The sequence below is a fragment of the Silene latifolia genome, chromosome 4 (assembly GCF_048544455.1).
Source record: "Silene latifolia isolate original U9 population chromosome 4, ASM4854445v1, whole genome shotgun sequence".
NCBI classification, from domain to species: Eukaryota; Viridiplantae; Streptophyta; class Magnoliopsida; order Caryophyllales; family Caryophyllaceae; genus Silene; species Silene latifolia.
Window position 1 is genome coordinate 34,764,644 of NC_133529.1, and position 20,344 is coordinate 34,784,987.

Below are 20,344 nucleotides of genomic sequence, written 5' to 3' on the forward strand. Positions count from 1 at the left end.
GTCTGCAAGGGTGAGTGTACCGACAACATTGGCCCTGAATAATCTGTACTTGCTGAGACTCACCCCAGTCAAGGTTGGGTCGACCCGTCACCCCAGCTATATGTCTGCTAGATCTCAACTGTTATTTATCAAAGATGGCCTTAACTTAATTTTCTGGCGAGAAAGGCTAACAGGTGGGATTTGAACTCGAAACCACAAGGCTTGGAGTATGGGACCTAGAACGTGCATTTTGCAATCAAATTTCAGACTTGTACACTCTTAGTCTTCGTTAGGAGCTCCAGAAGAAGAGGTAGAAGTTCAGTACAATATACGAGGAACGAGGGTTACAAAATATTTGATATTTTAGGCACGAGAAGAGGTACAAGTTCAGTACGTCGTACAATATAAAAGGAAGGAGGATTACAAGTATATTACATTACTTGGAATCCAAAAGATCCCTAAACTGCACTTTTTTTATGTATACCATCTTTTTTTACACCAAGCTATGGAACTCAATATAGCCTGCATACTACTTAGTACTTAACCAATTCAAATGATCATTAATTTTCCACAAAAAAACAAGTTCGGTTAGATCAACTGCAATGGAACTTATAACACTGTCATCTAATGGAGTTGTTCACCGCTTGCGCTTTGACTTGAGAGAATTAGAGGTATGAGAATTGTTATGCCAGTTGCGCTTCCTCTGGTTGATAAACCAGTTGTTAATCTGCTTTAGCTGTAATCCTGTCTCTTCCACAAGTTTCGCCTTGTCGTCTTCCTGCCATTCAGTAAACAACAGCATTATGGTTAATCTCATATGCATATACTGATATACTCTACTTACAACACTATTCGAGCAGGGTAAAGCAATCCCTTTTGAGTTTTTAACACAGTTGCAATCTCAGGGAATTGACCTCAAGATATCTGGTTAAGCTAGATCAACCCTATACCACCAGGTTTGATCGGAATGAAGGGCAGTTAAGATAGGTCAAGTAGTAGAAGCTTACAGTAGGATAAGGCCACTTAGAGTGTTGCTGCCACCAGGCCTTGAGAACAGATGTCGTATCTCCAGGCAGTTTCCCTGCTCTTCTTTTTCTCAGTATCTCTTCTCTCACATCTTCTATTTTAGACTTGAATCCCTGCATTTTTCAGTTGAAATTTCATCAAAATAAAGTCCTCCACAGAGCCAGGTCAAGGTGAATTGGGAATCAAATACGGGTGGGTGTTTGAGCTCGAGTTTGAGTTCTTATTATAACTATAATACATGAGAGTACCTGTTTAAGCTCGAGTTTGAGTTCATGGCGGACTCTCTCCATGAGAGACCTCTCAGATTCAGTAGGAAGTCCAAATCCCATCATCATGTCATTCACATCACCACCTGACTGATCCATAGGGTAATCCAACTGCAACTCATCCTCATCATCTGACATTGTCGCGCCTGTTCCTTCTCCAAGACTTGCTCCTGAAGTGTTATTAACCAAACGTTGAGTCAAGTAACACATCGTACATCATCTTACACTGCCACCTTTCTACAATTTACCTTGCACTTTCCAAAGTCAGGTTCTTTTTAGTTGTATAAACAAAGGTAATAGTGAATAATGCCTGTTCCCGTCATATCGCTTCATAAGTCCAACGATGGGGTATAAACCATCATATCGCTTCATAAGTCCAAAGAAATTTCATCTTAAAATCCATTGATAATGAAAGTCGTACCTTCTTAACTCAGACAACAATATCATAATAAAAGCACTTCTAACATTTGTTTTGGTTCAAGTATTTTACATCAAGCAATTAAAACACATGCGATGGAAGATAAGGTTGAATAAGATTGTTGATTTGTTGATCATATCAAATCAACATAATAATCAACGCGTTTACATAATCACCACATATATCTTATTCTAAAAAAACAAACAAACAAATTTGTCATCTTTCATAATCTTCCTCAAGAAATGACGTGGGATTATTATCAATTAAAAAGACGCATTAAAAAAAACACTTTTGTTATCTTCTTACAAGAGACAAAGAGTACTGAGTTGGCTAAGCAATTGATTAGAATATGATAATGAAAGTTATATGACTAATTAAACTTTCCCATATTATTATACTCCCTTAAATTCATCTTGGTTGCAAATTGTCATTGTGCTACTATCATCAATCATCATCATCATCATCTCTAATTACATGGTATTAAATCAATCTCGATAATGATAGGGCGTCACCAGGTGGTCTCTGATATCGACTCTATGTAAGGTTCGTCATTTTAAGTGGCCTTACATGGTGTGTGTGGGAGAGAGGTATCAAAATTGGGTACTGCCCAGTGACGCCACCTCATTTTCCAATTTAGTCGATACACCGGTTATGACCAAGTTAAAGAATTTAAGAAAACTTAACCGTAATTACTTTTGAACTATAGTTTAAGGCGATATGATATGTGACTGAGATTAGGTCGCGGCGACTAATTTGGAGAGTGAATTACAAGGTACTATTAATCAAGAATCAATCATGCATTTATTTGTTTGTAGAAAATTAAAATATATATTGGTTTGATTGGTAGCTATCAATTGGGTGATGGGTGGGGTTGGTGCTTATACTACACCTTCTATGCTTAGCTTAGCTTTCATTATCTCCCTCAATCACCCAACTAACTATTATATCCCCTCCTAACTAAAATTTAAAATATCCTTTTCAATGGGTCCCACTACATCCAACACCTACCTTATTTGTCAACCTAAGCAATAGTAATAATAAATCACCAAACCCTCCTCCATTTTAATTGGAATATAAGATAATGTCATCAGTTGGTATCGAGTTTTAATATCACCTTCTCGAATACATAAGCAAGGTTTGTTAAACGGTGAATCTTCAGATAGTATATGTGAGAAGGTGGTATCGAAACTTTATGCCCTACCAAAGACTTTGAGCACCAAAACCATGAAACATAAGAGGCCAAATCAAAGCAAAGGTTCATCAACCAAGCAGAATAGAGAATGTATAATGTGCTGTGTCTTGCTTTGGGACACAAATATACAATATTCATAACTATGTTGCACCTTTTTTTTTTTTAATGATTGATTTTATACACCAAAATATCAAAGTTAGGTCAAATTCTAATTGGATGGTGTTATCTACTGTTTAAATGACATGTCTCACATATCAATCGTCTCAAGTTATTATAGACCGTCTTATTATACCATAGAACTAACAGTCCGTCTTGCTTCAGACCGCCTTATTTCAGACCGCAATAAGACATCTCACAAGTGAGACACCCTAAATGGGTTTTTGTGAGAGGAAATGGTATCCGTCTGACCATTTCAGACGGATATGGCGGTCTGAAATAAGAATATGTGTAGAACTAAAGTTATTATGAAGATGAACGGATTTCAACCAAGAGCCATTTTTTATCCTCAAAACAATAGAGAGAGTACCTTGGAAAACTTTAGTTGTACATGCCTTAAAGACTTTTTCACAAAGCAATTATTACTCAGTCTCAGTACATAAAATCATACAACCAATAATTCATACTATTTCACCCTAAACAGTAAAATTAATTAATTTCTAAGCAAATTCTACAAATTAATGTAACATAAAATGATACTTGTATGAAATTACCAGTAAGCTCTTGCAGATTTTGTTCAATTTCGCGACAAGCCATGACTGCTTCAACAGCATGAACTCTTACATGTTGTTGAAGCTGCTCTTTGAAGGAACACAACACCATCAAGTACTGTGCCTGTATTAACAAAAGTATGGAATTATTACATCGCGATCAATTGTCAAGTATAAGATCGTGTATGAATACATGATCATTGAAACACTAAAAAAGCATCTTGAGTTTCACCAACTATGCTAACTGAAGACACGTATAAATTAAAAACGGCGATAAGTTAGACAAAAGTGAGATACAGTTAGTTAGTTACCAAAAAGTTGTCAAGGTCTTGTCTTTCATGAGGAGAAAGAGGGTGATTATGTTGAGAAGCATAAGACCTTAAAATATTATGAGACTGAGTAAGCTGAGCATCAATAAGAGACAATTGATCAATTGGTGTAGCCACCCTTAAACAAGCCACATGCGCAGCCAACAACTGTTCATACATTGGATGCGATACAATCTCCGCCTTCAATTGCCGAAACTCTTCTGAATAACTTAAATCTCCACCCATTAAGCCGCCTATTCCACCACCACCACTTCCCATCATTCCTAACCCTTGCTGTTCTTGCATATTTTTTGATGATTTTAAAAACTACCCACCTTATGAAATGTAACAAAGTTTCAAACTTTATACTAAAATTCTTGACTTTAATCAAAAAAAAACTAAAGGGTAATTGAAAAAAGTGATTATTTTTACATAAAAAAGGAGAAATTTTGTGTTTTATGTGTAGGTAGAGGACCACTATATAGGTAAGGGAGGTTGTTGCTTTATACTTACTACTTGCAGGTATAGGATAATGAACTATGGACTGTTTATCTCTGATTTAGAGAGAGAAACTAGAGAGAAAAAATCAAAAAGTATAATATAAAATAATATGTTTTATGTATATATAAGTTGGGATCTGAGACTGTAAGGTGTCTGAACTGTAATGTACTGATGCAACTGAGATAACAGTTGATATTACTGTAAAATGTTTACAGTATGCAGAAGTTGCATCAACTGAGGTAAATATTTGTATAGGCAGGTTAAAAGAGGTTAAAGCTTACAACTTTCTGCTATCAGAAATGGTCAGAAAATTGGGAATTTTTTATATTATAGATTGAATTGTGTAAATGAAGGATTAAGAGAAAAAGAAAGTATAGAGAAGGAAGAAAGAAAGGAGATAGAATCATTACTATGAAAGGGAAGAGATGGGAAATCAACAAGATATAAAGATGTTTGGCTCTATTTGTGATCCTGACTTCTTGGCTGCTTTTGCTTTTTTACCCTCCTTTAATTTTATCATCTCTATTTTTATTTTTTATTTGGGATATTCTATAGTGTACCCCCGACTTTTTCTGTTTTCTATGTTATAGCCCTACATTTTTGAAATTTTATAGTATACCCCTAAACTCTATACATTAATCTATACAATGACCTTATTCACTGTCTTTGTTTGCTTAATTTCTTAATTGATCTATTAAATCGTCTACTTACCATTCTAATTACTCGACAACCTACTCATTTACTTATTAGTTCGCCGAATTACCATTAACCCACCAAATAGTATACGAATTTAACTCAAATTCATCAAATCACCATTATCATTTCATGCTTCATAACAGAGGTTTTTAATAGTAGTTTGTGCTTATTAAAAGTGATTTGTAATGCTTCTCGTATACGATGGTGATACAAAATTAATTAGTCAAAATAAAGGTCAAGTTAAGGTTGTTTTATAGTGATAAAGTTAATGGAGATTTGAAGGAGGTCATGATGGAGAATAAGTAAGAAGTTTAGGGGTACACCATAGAATTTCAAAAATATAGGGGTACAACATAGAAAACCGAAAAATACAGGGGTACACAGTAGAATATCCCTTTTTATTTTGTGACTAGAGGAATGCTTTTTTTTTTTTTTTTTAGGTGTGTATTAGGTGAATTTTCAAGCACACGTGATAGTTTGTAAATCAAGTATATCAAGTCGGTTAGTCTTTTTATTGGGGTGACAAACTCGAACCTGGGAATTTAAGACTATAACTATCCTACCCGGATTTTAACCACTAGCATACCTTTGCAAGCTTATCATTATCATGGGTGTGTTTGATGAATTTGATTTTCATTTTTTTTCTTATTACGGAGTATATTTTGCTTTTTGGTTCACCATAGAAAGATGAATTTCCCATGAAAATTAAATTCATGTGAATTGTAAAAATTTGTTTTGTTGAATATAAACACTTAATAAGCAACTTCCTCCATTAGGTATGGATTGGAATTCCATTGGAAAGTTTACTTTGAAGACATTTGACAACTAAACATGACTCCATTTTATTAATCACTAGTATTGATATCAGGCCCCGTCCGAGCTATCTCTATTTAGTATTCAAATTTATTTTCAATTAAATAAAACTACTTTAAAGTTGCATAACTCTTAAATTTATCATTAATATAATTTTTTATGACATATCTTAAAATTACGATGAAATCAATTATGAGACAAATTCACTATTCCCGCTATTAATATCTTATATTTAAATCGATTACTTAGCTAATTGTTCATATATACTTTCTTTTGTTTTTAGTATTGTTACTTTTATTATATTCGTTATTACTACTGTTACTTTCACTACTCCCGCCGTAATTACTGTTACGGAATTATTGTTACTTTTACTATTGTTGCATTAAATAGTGATGATTTCACTACTTTTGTTGTTACTTCTATTACTTTCACTACTCTCGCTCGCTGCTAATATTGTTAATTTGACTATTCAAATTAGTGATTACTATCATATTACAGTATCCAATGTTAATACAATTCTTTTTTCACTACTAACAGAATTACGTTTACTATTTAGGCATGCAATTTTAGGAGGCATATATATAAATATATTACATATATGCATTAAATCAAAACGAAGTAATTATAGAATATTATATTTTTTGGAAATCTAGTTTGATTTATTTAGCTTTTAATAGTTTTCAAAATATAGCATACGGAGTATTATATTTGCATATGTTAAATAATTAACATCTTTATACTAATTAATTCCATAAGCGGGGCATGTTTATTTTAAAGAAAATTATCATATTCTGGTGTTCTCTAAATTTATACTTCAACCAAAACTATATAATATTTACATTAAAGTCTCCTGGTCGTGTCTATTGCACAACGCTATCGATTAAAAACTATGTAGTATAATTAATTTGTACAGATTTATTTAATTACATTGAAATCCCTTGGTTTCCGAATTATATGCATAGTACTAATATTGGTGCCCGGCTACGCCCGGGCTTCCTCTATTTTCCATTAAAATCTATATTCAATTAAATAAAACCACTTTAAAGTTGCATAACTCATAAATTTATTTTTAATATATTTTTCTATGTCATATCTTAAAATTACGATGAAATAAATTATTAGACAAATTCACTACTCCCGCTATTAATATTTTACTTAAATCGATTAGTTCGCAAATTGTTGCTATATGCTTTCTTTTGTTGTTAGTATTTGTTACTTTTATTACATTCGTTATTACTGTAGTTACTTTCACTACTCCCTCCGTAATTATTCTTACCTTCACTATTGCCGCATGAATATTGATAATTTCATTACTCCCGTTGTTGCTTCTATTATTTTCACTATTACTCTTGCTAATATAGTTACTTTGACTATTCAAATGAGTGATTGCTAACATACTATTATATCCAATGTTAGTACAATTATTTTCACTACTAACATAATTACTTTTACTATTTAGCAATGCAATTTTAAAAGGTCAATATAAATATATTACATATATGCATTAACTCAAATCGAAATAATAATAGAATATTATATCTTTTGGAAATCTAGCTTGATTTATTTACCTTTTGATAGTATTAAAATCTAACATACTTATATTATATTTGTGTATGTTAAATAATTGTATAATTATATGATGATACTAATTAATAACATAAGTGGAGCATGTTTATTTTAAGGAAAATCACCATATTTTGATATTTTCTAAATTTATATTTCAACCAGAACTATATAATATTTACATTAAAGTCCCTTGGTCAGGTCCATCACACAATGCTATCGATTAAAAACTATATAGTATAATTAAGTTGTATAGATTTATTTAATTACATTGAAATTCCTAGGTTGATGAGTCATAATTATATACATATTTATGCCTCCCCTTAGTTACTTTTAATACGGTTTTCGTGCTAGTTTATATTAATTATAAGCTTTTTATGCTAGAATGTTGTTACTTCTGCTATTTGGTGTTTAATGCAGAAAAGAAGCATTTATGGAGCAAAAGAATGAAATGTAGCACCACGGAGATGGCATGAAGGAATACACGAAGTATGGCACGGAAATCTGGAAGAATAAAGGAAGAGAATTGAAGAAGATTATATGAAGAAAGGAGCTGAAACGAGAAATACTCGATCAAGTACACAAGGACTCGATCGAGTGAGTAATGTACTCGATCGACTACAGCTAGGCTCGATCGAATATACCCAGATTTGGCAGTTTTCGCGTAATTTCCTTAAGTCGGTTACTCTTTATTATAAATACCCAATTCACGTCATAATTAGAACTTACGTATTATTTACCCTAAAAACTCTCTTAAAACCCTTAGTGTAGTTTTATTAATATTGTTTTCAGATCTAAGCACTCTTCAATTACGGTACTTACTAATCTTTCTTTAATTATTATTCATTCAAGTTCTAGTTTATTTAAGGGTTATTTCACACCAATAATCCATCATATTGGTGGTCTGCATTAATCGCTCTATGCTATCAATAATTCGAATGAAATCCAACCTATACACTACCCATTCTAATAACGAACTCACTTAATTTGCTCACCGGTTGCATCAGGTATGCTTCTTCCTCTTTATTTAAGTGTGTTATTTTCACCTTTTTTTTGCAAATTTCCTTCATCCTCTACAACGGTCACTTCTCCTTTCTCTGCAAAATTTTTTCTCCCTTCTCCTTTCTCTCTCCTTATTATTCCCAAATTGATGGGGGAAAGCTCTTATGCATCCTCATGTAATTCATGGGGTTCAAAGCTCGAAAACAAGGTTTTATGCAACCACAATATTGGGCAGTGTTGAAGTTAGCGAAGAAGGGAGAAAATGCGGGTAAATGGTTCTACGGTTGTTCACTTTGGCCGGTATGTTAATTGATAACCCTAATTTTTTTTTGTTAATTGAATTTTAATAATTCTTAATTAATCCAAAATCTTATTTTAATTGAATTGTAGAACAATCCTTGTGGGTTTTTCCAATTGGTCGATGTGAGTTCACAAAATGAAGTCTTAGAGAAGAAGATGTTGGTAGAGAAATTGAAGAAGATGAAGATGAAGAATGAAAAGTTAAAGACGGTGGTTGTTGAATTACATTCTGAAATTAAGAAGCATAGGAGAAGCGATAAATTAGGGTTTTATGCATTGTTGGTTTCCTGGGTTGTTTTTGCAATTTGGTGTATGAGTAAAAAAGTTTGATGTATGTGTAGAGTTGTTATCAAATCCAACTAAGTATTTAATATGTAATGAACTCGGGTTTTCAATACAAGGAGACTGTTTTCAAAACAAGGAGATTTTTTGTCATTCCATTCAAGTTCATTCGAAAACTATCAGATGAAGCTGCTTATTTTTTATTACACAAAATATCAACTAGGTTGTCCATAAACTTGAAAATAAACCAAGTACTTGATCCTAAAACTTGAAAATATTACACAAACATCACAAATACCAGCTAAGTTGTCAAAAACTATCAAATAATAATCCCACATAAACTACACAAATAGCAGCTGGTCATTCCATGCACTGATGTTAATTGGTGCTCTTCTCATGGGTGGTTTATTGATGCTTGTACTTGGTCCCTCAACTGAACTGATGTTAATTGGTCCTCTTCTACTTCCTGGTACATTGGTGTATGCATTTCCACTATCATCAAATAAAGTTATAAAACACCAAGTCCACGAGGTACCTTTTTTAAATGACAGAAAAAATATGAGTGAATTTACCACCCATGAGAAGAGGCAGATGAACTTATAAAATGGAAAAAACAGAAGGTAGAGAATAGGTAGATGAGTTTACCCTTCCTCTTCCACTACCTCTTCTTCGGGTTGTTCCTCTTCCAGCACCCCTTCCTCTAGTTGTTCCTCTGCCTGCCATTATCATCCTTCCACCTCTTCTAATTCTGGTGGGCTGTGCAGTTAGAGCATGGTGAGGTTGTGTAGATGTGGTAGCTACTTCTTCCCTTTGTGAATTGATGCTCCTTGGTCTTCCCCTGCCTCTCTTTGCTGGTGGTTCAACAACTCTGTCCTTATCAGGACATCTTCTCTTGTTATGTGCAGTGGACTTGCAAATAGAGCAGGTCATGAGTAACCCATGTTTTGTCAGTTTGCCACTCTTTTTAGGATCCTCATGTGGATCACTTCTTCTCTTCTTCTTTGGCCTACCAGGTCCAACCTTTATTGGGGAGGGAGGGAGGGGGGGGATTTACAGTCATTTCAACCTTTGGCCAATGTCTTTGGCTAGGACATGGGGGTAATTGAACCATTATAGCTCCTAAAAAAGCCTCCTTCTTGTACATATCATCCACATAATCTTCAGGTTGACCATGAATTTCAAAGATGGCAGCAACGGCATGACTATATGGGATACCAGTCAAGTCCCATCTCTTGCAAGTACATGTCCTTGCAACCAAATCAACATTGACCTCATCAATGCCTTGTTTCACCTGAAATAAGGTTGTTGTTGATGAGAAAATAGAGTACTCAACAGATTTTTTCTTGGCTTCTTCTAATCTTGCCTGAACTCTAGGACATACAGTCACTGTCAGCTTCTCCATTTCAGCTTTTTTGGACACCAACCTAGTCATGATGGATGTCCTAATGTCCTCAAGCATGTATAACAAATGCTTATATCTTGCTTCTATGATGTAGGCATAAAAAGTTTCTGCCATGTTATTAACAACGACATCAGTCTTGGACCTGGTACTTATGAATGCCCTACAGAAGAGTGTAGGATTACAAGCTAAGAAAGCTCCAGCTGCCTTGTGGTCCACCTCTCTCAAATCACTTAATGCTGCACCAAAGTCAGCTTGGTTGTATGCCTTGGCACAATTCCAAAAGCACATCTTCATTTCATCCCCCTTGTAAGACTTGTGCCAGTTGGCAAAGATATGCCTGGCATAATGTCCGTGTTCAAATTTTTAGGGAGTTCTTGAGCCACCATTGTAACAATGCTCTGCATCAAATTGAATCAGTGAGTGAATTAACAAACAAATAATTAACATTGATTTAATCAACAAAAATTAACATTAGACTACATTAACAAATACCTGATGCTGATATGAGATTATAGTCCACCCATCACCATCTTCCTCTCCCAGTACCTTTTTCAATTCCTTAAAAAACCATTCATAGTTGTCATTATTTTCACCTTCTACTACAGCCCAAGCTAATGGATACATTTGCTCATTAGCATCCCTACCAGTTGCTGCTATTAATTGCCCTCCCAGGAATGTTTTTAAGAAACAAGAGTCAACAGATAACACTCTCCTACACCCTTCAAGCCATCCTTGCCCCAGAGCATGAAAACAAACAAAAAACCTTTGAAAAACAGGAACCCTACCAGGGATTGTAGTAAGGATGAACACACTGTTTGGATCTCCTCACCAAAGCTTGGATATAACTACCCATCTTCTTTGTAGTGCTCCTTCATGGATCCATGGAGCATTCTATGAGCAAAGTACTTCACCTTGTATGCAAAATTCTTCTTTATAATTATTTTATATGCCTTTCTAACTGTGTCAATGATTTCAGAGGCTGGCCAATGAGGCCTTGATTTGAAAACCTCCAACAGTTGTTTGGTTAGCCAGGTTTTCTTCAGTTGTCTGTTCCTTTCCATGTTTCTATGGCAGGTGTGATGTGGGTCAACAGATTTCACCAACATACATGCTCCTTGATTATCCCAACTACAGTACAACTTGAATGGACATCCTGGAACACATCTCACCCCAAGCCTCTGACCTCTAGCTTTGTCACTCTTATCAAAAGTGAGATTTCTTCCTTGAGCTATTGCATACCTAGTTACACAATCTCTGAAGACATCTCTATTTGGAAACCTAATCCCAACACACCATCTTAACTTACTAAAATCAGTCTTATCATCTACTTCTGGCACTTCACTATTCTTTCTTTTACCAGGCATGATTCTTCTTCACTTTAACCAGGGGTGTGGATTTCATCCCCACTATTGTCATAGTCATTTATTCTACCATCATCATCCTACCTCTCTTCATTAGTCTTCTGCTCTACTAAAGTTCCCTTATCTTGTCCAGGTAACAAGATAGAAGCAGCTTCAAGTTGTAGTTGCCTTGCTATTTTCAAAGCATTAGCATTCCAGGTTTTAACCTTCTCCCTAGCTACCTGAAACTCCTCATCCGAGTTGTCATCTGACTCTATTTATTTCTCAATGAAATTCTCTACTTGTTCATTCAGCACCTCTATTTCAATTAACTCATCATCAGTTAAATTCAACTCACCGGAACTGTCCCCATCATCACTGAAATCTTCCTCTTCAGGTTCATACCCAGGATCATCACTCTCACTCAAATCATCTCACTGACCCTCATCAAAGATATTTGCAATGTTAGCTTCTGCTTCATAACTATCAAACAGATCTGCTATTCTTGTGTCATTGCAGTCATACAATGATTCAGTGATTTGGTTATAAGATTCAGAACATATGGGAGTTGCTTGAATTGGTTTTTCATATACTTTTGCAGTGGTATAAGTTTGAGAGGGGGCAGTTTGTTTAGAGGGGGCAGTTTGCTTAGATAGGGCTATTTGTTTTGAAGAGTTATTGGTGTTAAATGCCTTTAGGGTTTCAGGAGCCTTTATCTTTGGTTGAGAAGAAGTGCTTTTCACTTGTGGTCCCTTTTTTACAGGAGCATTTACACTACTACCTTTATATTCTTCTTTCCTCCTTGGGGTCAACTTCGATGGTAATTGGATAACAGTCCTAAACTCAATTAAACTATCTTTTACCAACCCCATGACCTCAGGATTATCCTTCTCATCAATAAGATAACATTCAACAATTCTTTTTCCAACAGCCACCTCAGTCATAACCCCTACATCCTTGTCATTTTCAACCTTTACCAATCCAGTATCAGGGTTCATATAGAAAATGGCATCAACATTTCTCCTAAAACCACCACACTTCTCAGCCTCTTCAACTAAGGTAAATCAACAAATCTTGTTTGGGTCCACACCCACAGTCCTAAAACTCCTAATACCACAAACCATATGTAATTGACCTTTCCTAAAGGAACCTCCATACCACAGTTTTAGTGTAACAACCTCCCAAGGATTTTCCTAAATAAACCAAAATTAACAAAAAAACAAATCAAATAACATAGACTATAGGGTACCGTAGACTATAATAACATCATAACTTCAATCAACAAATGAGTTGATTAAACTTGTTCATTTTATTTGAAACCCATTTCACAAAGCATACAAAAATTGAAGCTTTAAACCAAAATTTGATTATAAAAGAATGTAACATCAAAATTATACTACATTAACACAGTATAACAAAATTAAACTTCAAATCAATTCGATTTTTAAAGTTTTTAACTCAAAGGACAAAGATTTTAAGTAAAAGAAACACTTACAATCACCATTGCTGCTGACGATCCCTATGGTAAAAAGAAGAAGATAAATATCGAAGAAAATTGATGAAGATTAATGGAGAATTTTGAAGTTGAATGAAAATGGGAAGTTGTGTTTTGGCAGATGAAGAGTCAAATGAAAATGGGAAGTGTTTAAAGTGTGTTCAACACACTTCTTTAACCTAAATATAAGAAGGTTAACCTGTTGTTCAGGTTGCCGGTCTACGTAGATCAATATTAGAATGGGTAGTGTATAGGTTGGATTTAATTCGAATTATTGATAGGATAGAGCGATTAATGCAGACCACCAATATGATGGATTATTGGTGTGAAATAACCCTTTATTTAATTATTCCTTTGTTCATCTTGTTATGCTCTTAATTATGTTGTTCATCAATCTTATTGTTGTTATTCCCTTTATCATGAGTAGCTAATCTTTTAATCTAGGGTGAAAGGGGATCTAGGTTGTTAAAAGGGTATTATGTTAATGAATTGATAATTAAAATAGCTTATTTGTTGTTGCTCAATTAATTGTTTTAATCTACTCCCTCCGTCCCGATCATTTGTTGTCCTTTGGTTTTGGCACAAAGACCAAGGAAAGAGGATGAGGCCAATTACCAAATGACAAGTGGAATAAATTGAGTGTGAATGATCAAATTACTCATCAAATTCATTCTTAAAATAGAAAGGACAACAAATGACTGATACACCCCAAAATGGAAAAGGGCAACAAATGACCGGGACAGAGGGAGTAGTTAATTAGTTTCTGGAGGATTAATTAACTAGTGTTGCAAACTAGGATTTTCACCGGCCGGGTTAAGACTAGTAAACGCTACAATAACTGAATAGAATTAACTTTAATGATAGCGACCGCATGTTAAGTTAGATCTAAAGGATATATTAGAATCGACCGATCATATGACCTTAAACAACATAAATTGCTCTATCAATGAATTAAATCACACCCCAGATAACTACCTAGTGAACCTAATCCCTACACTTTTTTAATATTATTGAATTCATCTTATTTATTTTTATTGTAATTAGTTGATATAAATCAAACAAACAACCTTCAAGAAATTGTTACCTTAAGACGGACTTAAATATTAACAAATACAATAATTAACTCGCCTCTCTGTGGATTTGACCCTTTCTTGCCACTAGCTACCAGTTAGTAGTAATTTAGGATTACTTTGATTAAGGTGATACGACTTTAGCCTTATCATAGGTTTTGAATATATATATATATATATATATATATATATATATATATATATATATATATATATATATATATATATATATATATATATATATAGAGAGAGAGAGAGAGAGAGAGAGAGAGAGAGAGAGAGAGAGGCGGGAGAGAGAGAGAGGAGGGATCTCGTGAGTTTGGTTCTTATGGTGAGTTTTGCACTTTAAAATCTGAATCATTGAATCAGGGGAAAACAACGGCTCAGGTTGAATTTAAAAAGAAAATAAAACAGACATCGATACTGACAATACGTCTTTCTCCCCCCAAAATTATATCTTCATCCTCTCCTCCACCTCCAAAAAAAAAAACAGATTTGTATAAAAAAAACGATTAAAACACAAGAACCTACATTGATGTTAGTGATGATTAATTTTTTTAATTGTTAGTGCATTCACGGTTTCACGATAGTGATGAATTACTAGCAATTCGGAGTATTAATGTGTTTTATACTTGTTTTTAATTAGAAGATGTCGACTCAAATCATGGATTGATCGCTTGGTCTGGTGGTAACACGGTGCTGCGGCTCAATGGTAGTTGCTGCTCCGCTCGTGGGTGGCAGAGGACTTACATGGTCCATTGGATGTAAAACCCACTCCTTTTCAGATCTCGTTTTGTTTTGGTGAGATTCGTTTTCAGATCTTTGTTTTTCGATGATGGTGGTTGATGTTGGGTGAGTTGGTGATAGCAGGAACGAAATCAAAGGATTTTTACTTCTGCCTGTCGAACTTCTGATTTGCTCATCTCTTAAATCAAATTTGCTGTTAGCTTTAGAATCTATTTTTGATCTAATGTGTAGGGAGGCTTGAGTTTTGCTTTGCATTGGTGCTACTCTTGTAAGCTGTATCTTTCCTATTTCTCTCATGGAAATCTTACTTTCTTACCAAAAAAAAGTCGAGATATCCTTCTTCATTTAATCTTACTCATGTTATGTGGTGATTTAATCAGTGATTTCTATTTGTCCATGATTGTATATGATTTTAGTGTGTTTAAGCATTAGCGTGCTTTGATGAAAATGGATGACCACAGAGAAGATATTTTGTTGACTAGCATCGTTTCTGGAACTGCCATCTTGGAACTTGCCTGTTTTTAGCATGTTTGATTGTTCTTTGAAAACAAGATCGGCTATGCACAGTTAGGTTTCGGCTATGCCCATAAATTGAAGATGCTTCTCATACTGTGGAGTACAGGGTAGCAAGCAGACAGTGCGACTCTCGATGCAATCACAACAGCCTATTTGTAAACTCACAGTGGTGCATGAGGGAATATAAGGCACGGTGGCCCGAATTCAACAAAGGGACAAGGGTATGCAGCGGTGGTTCACGGTGTTAATGGGCTGGACAACGGAGATCGAAATCGAGCACAACTTGCTTGTCCTTCGCTTAAAATGTATAATACTCGACGAATAACAATTCCAAAACGCAGCACTGCAATTCAATTACACAAGCTCATTAATCACATAATTGCTCACCTTGTTCAAATATGACTCAAAATTTGTTAAAATTATTGTGTTACGAATTGGTCAAAGTCATCTTTCTCTAAATTGTTAGTGACTAACTTGACCCGAAATAACATCACAATAACACCAGAATAACAATATCACCAGAATAACACGTGGTAAAAAAAGAGTAAAAAAATCAAAGTAGCAAAAAAAAAAAAAAAACAAAGTAGTAAAAAAAAAAAAAAAAAGCAAAGTGACACCGGAATAACATCACAATAACACGTGGTAAAATAAAAGAAAAAAATCAAAGTCGTAAAAAAGTAACAGCGGAATAACATGACAATAACACCAGAATAACCATATCACCAGAAAAACAACACAATAACACGTGGTAAAAAAAGAGTAAAAAAATCAAAGTAGTAAAAAAAATCAAAGTGACACCGGAATAACATCACAATAACAGCACAATAACATGCGGTTAAAAAAAAGAGTAAAAAAATCAAAGTAGTAAAAAAAATCAAAGTGACACCGGAATAACATCACAATAACAATTGAGAATAACAAAGAGAATAACAAAGACAATAACACGTGGTAAAAAAAAAAATCAAAGTCGTAAAAAAAAATCAAAGTGACACCAGAATAACATCACAATAACAGGGGAGTAACAATAACACGTGGTAAAAAAAGAAAAAAATCAAAGTCGTAAAAAAATCAAAGTGACAGCAGAATAACATCACAATGACAGCGGAGTAACAATAACAGCACAATAATATGTGGTAAAAAAAAGAGAAAAAAAAATCAAAGTAGTAAAAAAAATCAAAGTAGTAAAAAAATCAAAGTGACACCGGAATAACATCACAATAACACCAGAATAACAGCACAATAACATGCGGTAAAAAATAGAGTAAAAAAATCAAAGTGGTAAAAAAATCAAAGTAACACCGGAATAACATCACAATAACAGCAGAATAACAGTAGAATAACAACACAATAACACGCGGTAAAAAAAAAGAAAAAAAATCAAAGTCGTAAAAAAAATCAAAGTAACAGCAGAATAACATCACAATAACAGCGGAATAACAATAACAGCACAATAACATGTGGTAAAAAAAAAAAATCAAAGTCGTATAAAAAATCAAAGAAAAAAACACACAATTACAGCATAATAACACGAGGTAAAAAAAAATAAGAGTAAAAAAATTCAAGTAAAAAAAATCTGGTACAAAAAGAAAAGAAAAAAAAGTAACATAATGAGAAAATTAGAGAAAAACAAAAGAGAAAAAAAAATCAAAGTTGTAAAAAAAAAAGCATAATAAAAAGAGATAAAAAAAGGAGATAAAAAAAATTAAAGTAAAAAAAAAAAAAGAGTAGCACTAGAAAAAGGAGAAAATAAGTAAATGACAGTGATTTTATATGACAGGTAAGATTAGATCTTGACCATTCATCTCTAATATAATCCAGTGGTTGAGATTTCAAAGCACAAACTCACAACTCACCATAAGAAACCAAACTCACAAGATCTTATATACATTGTTGTTAAACTCCCGATCCGGATCGTAGGATCTTACGATTCTACGATCCAAAAAGTGGTGACCGATCCCGATCCTAGGTAGGATCTTAATTTTGTAGAATCTTACGATTCAACTTGTGTCAAATTTTTTTAAAGTAGAATCTTAACCCGATCCTACGATTATACGACCCGATTCTACATTCTTAACATTTCAATTTTTATCGTTACTAAAATTTTATATATGACTTTTAAGATAGAAATCTACTATAAACGAGAATAGTTAGTAAGCACATGCTAAGATAATAGCGTTTTGAAATTTAAGTACGAGATTTTAACATATTTTGATAACACAATTATGTATTTTAGTTAATTTGTAGGATCTTACGATTCTACGATTCGATCCTACCGATTCGATCCTAGGAAGCTCATCGATCCAAAGTAGGATCTCGACCCTAACAACATTGCTTATATATATATATATATATATATATATATATATAGAAATAGGATCCTATAAGTCCTACCTTTTATGTTGAGTCCCTAAGTCCTAATACTAGCCATTGGATTAAATTTAATGGATGGCTAAGATTAAATAAACAAAAACATCACCCAACTAACTAATCATGTTTTTTAACACCCTCTCATAACCTCACTTACCCATACATGTAATTCCCAATGCCAATGTCTCCTATTAACTCTCTTTTTATAAAAATAATAATAAAAAAAATCCCTCTCATATTCATTCATCTGCCAAATGTTCCATATTGTCCATTCTCTCTACATCTTTTTATCTCTCTCTAAAAATTGTTCTTTGTCCAAGTTTCTCAATTTGTACACGATTTTTTCTCTTTATTCAATCTAACAATCTCTAAAAAAAACGCAATCTGCCATCGACGAGCACCATACGTCCATATCCTTCGCCGTTTATCTAATGTAAGTTCTTAATTCTTTTTCTCTCCATTTTCAAGTTTTTTCCTATGTTATTTTCATTTAGGGTTTTTTAAATTGGGAAAAAAACTAGTCATATTTTGAATTAGGGTTTTTAAATTGGGGAAAAACTTTACTGATTTCCATATTTCTAATTCATCTACTTTTACATCGACTTTACTGATTTAGGGTTTTTAAATTAGGGAAAAACTAGCATATTTACGAAAATATTACTGACCAGTACTGTAATTTTCGAAAACTTAATGATACACAAAAATAGAACCATTGCGACAGGCTCAAAAAAATAATAAATTTAGGCTTTTGTTTCGCCTTAATCGGAGTCCGTATGAAGATTTACGAAACATTTTAAGAAACCGCTTTTATTGAAGTTTTGATTGACGCAATTTAAATGGTAGAAATCAAATATTTATATAGATGATTTCTTAATTGGATCAAAGTGAATATTTTATTTCGTACATATTTTCACAATGCACGTTTTCATGACAAGTGACAAATTTTATTATTTCGTAAATATGATTTTTTTTTGTTTGACTTATTCAAGTTTGAATTAATTTTTTTTTTTCCCTTGTGCAGGAGCCATGCAATGTGATGACTTCGGATTTTGGTACATATTACGTTATTTCGACGAAGAAGTTAACTCGAATAGTTGTTATTTTGCAAAACTTATTCCTTGTATAGTTAGGGACCAGTATATAAGAGTCCGATAGTTTATGTTTTAAAGGTTGTAATTTTAAACGTTAAAGGGTGTAATTTCAAGTATATAGCGTGTAACTTCAATTCACAACAAGTGTAACTTCAATTTACCATTAGTGTAACTTCAATAAAATAAGATATGGTGTAAGTTTAGTTCACAATTAGTGAAACTCCAATACACAATTAATGTAACTTTAATCTACAATCAGTGTAATTTCATTACACAATAATTGTAACTTCAATACGCAATCAGTGTAACTTTAATAGACAATCAGTGTAACTTCAATTCACAATCAGTGTAACTTTAATACACAATCAGTGTAACTTCAATTCACAATGAGTGCTTTATGAGTGTAACTTTAGTACTTTACGAGTGTAACTTTAGTGTTTTACGAGTGTAACTTTAGTCTTTTTATGGTCTTTTGTATATAAAACTTTGAATTTATGTAATTTGAATAATTAATTTGAATTTTTTAACCTTAGCACAAGTTTAAGTAAATTTTTTAAACTTTTATCCTTGAAGGATGTAAATTTAGCCATTTAAGATCATTTTATATAAATAGAATTTGAATTTGTGTAACTTTATCACATGTCTATCTAATTTGAATTGTTGTAGGTGTAACGTTAATAGGTGGCGTGTGTAACTTTAATAAAGCAAGTGTGTAACTTTAGTCCGTCCCACCACCTTCGACTCTTCATTCCGACTCCAATTAATTATATGAGTAAATTAATTAATTAGGTTCAAGTAGAAATAGTGTAACTTCAAGCAAATGAAATAATTTCAAACAAATAGGGTGTAACTCCAAAGTAATTAACAGTACTCGAAAATTTGAAAACTCAATGGTAGACAAAAATATTACCATTGCGTCGGGCTCGAAAAAATAATAAATTTAGGATTTTATTTCGCATTAATCGGAGTCCGAATGAAGATTTACGGAGTCTTTTACAAACCCGCTTTTATTTTACGCGGGTATGAAATTTCGTTTTCAAAATCCTATATTTTGATATTTAAAATATAAATGGTAGTATACTAATTTAATAAATTAGTTGATAAGAAAGAGAATATAATTAATTAGCAAAATTGGGAATTGAAATGATGAGTGACAAAACATTAATTGCATGTTGGGTGAGTTTTTTTTTGTTTTAATCTCAACCATTCATCTTGTAAGATCAAATGGTAGAGATGAGAACTTATGGACTCAACCAAATTTGT

General features: G+C 33.3%; 3 protein-coding genes across 3 annotated transcripts; all 3 read right to left on the reverse strand.

The window, feature by feature from the left end:
- Positions 1-319: 319 nt before the first annotated feature.
- Positions 320-4,862, reverse strand: LOC141653413 (homeobox protein knotted-1-like 7). Its single transcript, XM_074461170.1, has 5 exons — positions 3,900-4,862; positions 3,592-3,712; positions 1,254-1,441; positions 987-1,118; positions 320-757 (listed from the first exon to the last, which is right to left on the reverse strand). The coding sequence occupies exons 1-5, from the start codon at positions 4,200-4,202 to the stop codon at positions 617-619; spliced, it is 885 nt and encodes a 294-aa protein (XP_074317271.1). The 5' UTR covers positions 4,203-4,862; the 3' UTR covers positions 320-616.
- A 4,788-nt stretch (positions 4,863-9,650) lies between these two features.
- Positions 9,651-10,749, reverse strand: LOC141651370 (uncharacterized). The gene is made up of 2 exons (XM_074459086.1): positions 10,108-10,749; positions 9,651-9,962 (listed from the first exon to the last, which is right to left on the reverse strand). The coding sequence occupies exons 1-2, from the start codon at positions 10,747-10,749 to the stop codon at positions 9,651-9,653; spliced, it is 954 nt and encodes a 317-aa protein (XP_074315187.1).
- LOC141651371 (uncharacterized) lies at positions 10,746-11,819 on the reverse strand. Its single transcript, XM_074459087.1, has 3 exons — positions 11,305-11,819; positions 10,948-11,218; positions 10,746-10,853 (listed from the first exon to the last, which is right to left on the reverse strand). Exons 1-3 carry the CDS (start codon positions 11,817-11,819, stop codon positions 10,746-10,748), a joined length of 894 nt encoding a protein of 297 aa, XP_074315188.1.
- Between the last annotated feature and the right edge of the window lie 8,525 nt (positions 11,820-20,344).